At 55.2% G+C, this 3,365-nt stretch overlaps 1 protein-coding gene across 3 annotated transcripts in view; it reads right to left on the bottom strand.

The window, feature by feature from the left end:
- Positions 1–3,365, bottom strand: part of MGAT5B (mannosyl (alpha-1,6-)-glycoprotein beta-1,6-N-acetyl-glucosaminyltransferase, isozyme B) — a 102,784-nt gene that overhangs the window by 22,187 nt on the left and 77,232 nt on the right. For all 3 annotated transcript variants that reach the window (XM_011952573.1, XM_011952641.1, XM_011952505.1), the window contains one exon: positions 1,854–1,987. In XM_011952573.1, the coding sequence (XP_011807963.1) occupies positions 1,854–1,987 (134 nt within the window). The remainder of the gene's footprint in view (positions 1–1,853; positions 1,988–3,365) is intronic.

The raw sequence follows: 3,365 nt of genomic DNA, 5'->3' as shown, positions 1-3,365 counted from the left end.
AGGCACCCACCACCTCGTCCAGCTAATTTTTGTATTTTTAGTAGAGATGGGGTTTCACCATGTTGGCCAGGCTGGTCTCGAACTTCTGACCTCATGATCTGCCCACCTCAGTCTCCCAAAGTGCTGGGATTACAGGTGTTAGCCACTGTGCCTGGCCTGACTGCTTCCCTTCTAAGTGATCTAATTACCCAAGCCTCTCATCTCCATAGCTTTTCCTCTTCCACAGCCCAAAGCAACACCATTTCCTCCCACCTCTATTTCCACTCCCCATTTCCTTTCCCTCCAGAAATCTGCTCCCTGTGCTTGCTCTACCCCAAGCACTTTTCTGCTGGGAGGACAGTGAGAAGTCTCACGCAACCTTGAAATGGGCCCTGCAGAAGGAGTCTGGTCCCGACTGAGCTGTGTGACCTCAGGCTGCATGCTCTACCTCTCTGGGTCTCAGTTTTCTCATCTGCACTGCATGGGCCCCAGGAACCTTCCCACTTTCCCAACCCTCTGGGATTCAATGATGCCATTACTTATTTATTCAAAAATCACATCTGCCCCGGTACAGCCTCAAGTCTAGAGAATCAGAAAAAAACAGAATAGTCCAAGCACCCACAAGAGATGCCATGAATTTGACAGGCTAAATACAAATCATATACTTTACTCACAAGCAAGTCCCTCAGGACTCCGCTCAGAGTCTATGTTGCTCTTAATTTAATAGATGCAATCCTAACAAGGGTGCTTATCTAGCTTTCTGGCCCAGAGCCTTCAAAGAGCCACACGCAAGATGCCGCTGGAGGCAGATGTACTGACAACAATTAAAAGTGACAGCCAAGAGCCTCCCAATAAGGTGGAAGAGCGCAGCGCGAAGCAGACACGAGGAGGGGGACACAGCTCCGCACCTCTGCCGTCCAGAAGAGCAGGCCCATGCACCTGGGAGGCAGAGAACTGACCCTGAGTTGTCAAGAAAAGGTGAAATTGTTTTTAGTGAGCTGCGTTTAACAGGATAGGTCAGTGTGTGTATATACATTTTAGAGTATCATTAAAAACAGCTGAAACCCGGGCACGGTGGCTTGCGCCTGTAATCCCAGCAGTTTGGGAGGCCTATGTAGGTGGATCGCTTGAGCCCAGGAATTCAAGACCAGCCCGGGCAACCTGGTGAAACCCTTTCTCTACAAAAAATATAAAAATTAGCTGGGCGTGGTGGCGGATGCCTGTAATGCCAGCTACTTGGGAAGCTGAGGCAGGAGGATCACTTGAGCCCAGGAGGTCGAGGCTGCAGTGAGCCGAGGAGATCACACCACTGCACTCCAACCTGGGCAATAGAGCGAGATCCTATCTCAAAAAACAAACAAACAAATAGCTAAAGCCCAGCTCCACTCACGTTCCTTGCCTGGAGCCCTGGCAGCCAAGTCCACTCCTGCATTTCTGGAACCTTCCAGTTCTTCCCGCATCCCTCTTTACTGCATCTGTTCCCTCTGCCTGCCTGCTCCTTTCCACCCAGGGAAGTTCTCCAACCTACTCTGGAATGCCTCTCTTTCTGGAAGGCCACGGAGTCCCCTGTGTTCTGGAACTGTGTGCCCAACTGCCCTCCTGGAGGTGAAGGCTACGTCTGCTGGAGTCAGGGAGGTCACCCCGCCCTGGACATCCCCTCCATGCTTCCTGCTCCCCAAATAGCACCAGAGGCTTCCTTCCTGGTTCATACACTCACAGAGGAGAAACCGATGCTTGCTGGGTCCCACCACCCCACTGGCTGGAGAAGGAAAGAGAGGGAGGAACGAGACCCTGGCCGCCTCTCGTGCCACCTCTGAGAACCACCAGGAGGACCTCCTGACCCTGACCCCACCCCCGCCCTGTGGGGCACTCACGAAACATGGTCATGAACTGCTTGGGGTTGAGGTTCCAGTAGCCCCAGTTGGTCCGGTAGCCATGCAGCGTGGCGTACTCCTCGTGGTTGTATGCAGGTTCCGTCCCGAAGGTATCGATGACCCTGATTCGGCACCTGCCCCCCCAGGGACCGGGAACCAGGGTCAGTAAGCTCCCTGCGTGTCCCTGGGCTGGAGTTGCCCCAGCCACGAGCACTGTCACTGGCCAGTGGCGGGGTCAGAGTAGCACAGTGTGTGTTAGCACTTGGACTAGGACACTGCCTCGCTGTGTGACCACAGGCAAGTGCCTTCACTTCTCTGTGCTGCCTCATCTGTCAAGTAGGAAAAACAACAGCCCAACTGTCTCAGGGTTGTAGGGAAGCTCCTGGCCCATGGTCCGTGGTTAGCACTCAGGAACTGTAGCCATTACTGCCACCCAGAAGGGAGGCACTGTTTGGAGAGAGGGTCCCTCTCTGTTGTCCCCCGGGTCCTTTATACAATTTGCACCTGCCTGGGTCGGGAGTCCATAGCCCCTCTATTCAGGAGCCTGACACCCCTGGATGTGCCCCGTCTATAGGGCCAGGATGCAACAGGCAGGGTCCCAGGCACTACCCATGGGCTGTCTTTGGGTGGCAGCACTTCTGAGCCTCCTCTGCAAGGCTGGTCCCAGCCGGGGTGGACCCTGCAGCTAGGCAGAGGCTCTGCTCCACAGGGCTCTTCTCCCTCTGCTGCCTCCAGCAGTGGAAGCCCAAGTTCAAAACAGAGGGGCCTTGTTCCTATAGATCTGCCAACCGCAGGGCCAGACGAACTCCAAGGCCACTCTCAATGGGCCACAGCCCCAGAGCCACACGCTCTGCCCACCCTACCCCCTGGAAGGGGCACCTGAAGAAAAGCACCAAGACTCAGAGGCCCTGCAAGGAGCTCCTCACCCCAGCGTCCTTCCTGGTGACCCAGAATTGTCTGCAGAGTGCTGAGGTCGGCACTTTTCCCCCAGGGAAGGAGCCTGGGGTGGGAGGAAAGAGTGCCGAGTGCATAGAGAACGCGCATTAATAATAAAAGCAATAACACTGCCTGTCACTTTTTTCCCTAATAAAATCATGTGGGATCGTCAATGGGACTGGAGCACACGTAATAAATAGCAGGGCTCTCTGTGCTAAATTAAGCCCCACATCCCGCTGGCTGCAGTGAGACAGGGAGCGATGGCCTTGGCCTTCCTCCAGACAGAGAGCGGGTGGGGTGGAGGAAGAGAGGGGAGTGCTGAGTAACTCTCCCCACCCCAAGGTCCCCACAGCAGGGTCACAGCCCTGGTTACTGTCCCGTTCCCTTGTACCCCTCTCTCCAATTCCTCAGCCCCACTCCATGTAGATTACCCTGGTCCCCTGCCCCCAGCCTCAAAGCAGCAGAGGGGTGATGGAGCAACCCCCTGGGTGGTTTATTAATTATCATTGTGTTAGCCGGGAGGCAGATATGGAAGTGGCAGGGGAGGGGAGGGGAGGGAAGGGGAGAGAAGGGAAG

This window comes from Colobus angolensis, unplaced genomic scaffold, assembly GCF_000951035.1.
Source record: "Colobus angolensis palliatus isolate OR3802 unplaced genomic scaffold, Cang.pa_1.0 Scaffold1, whole genome shotgun sequence".
Lineage (NCBI taxonomy): Eukaryota > Metazoa > Chordata > Mammalia > Primates > Cercopithecidae > Colobus > Colobus angolensis.
The sequence above is the reverse complement of the archived record's forward strand: the minus strand, read 5'-3'. Positions and strand labels throughout refer to the sequence as shown.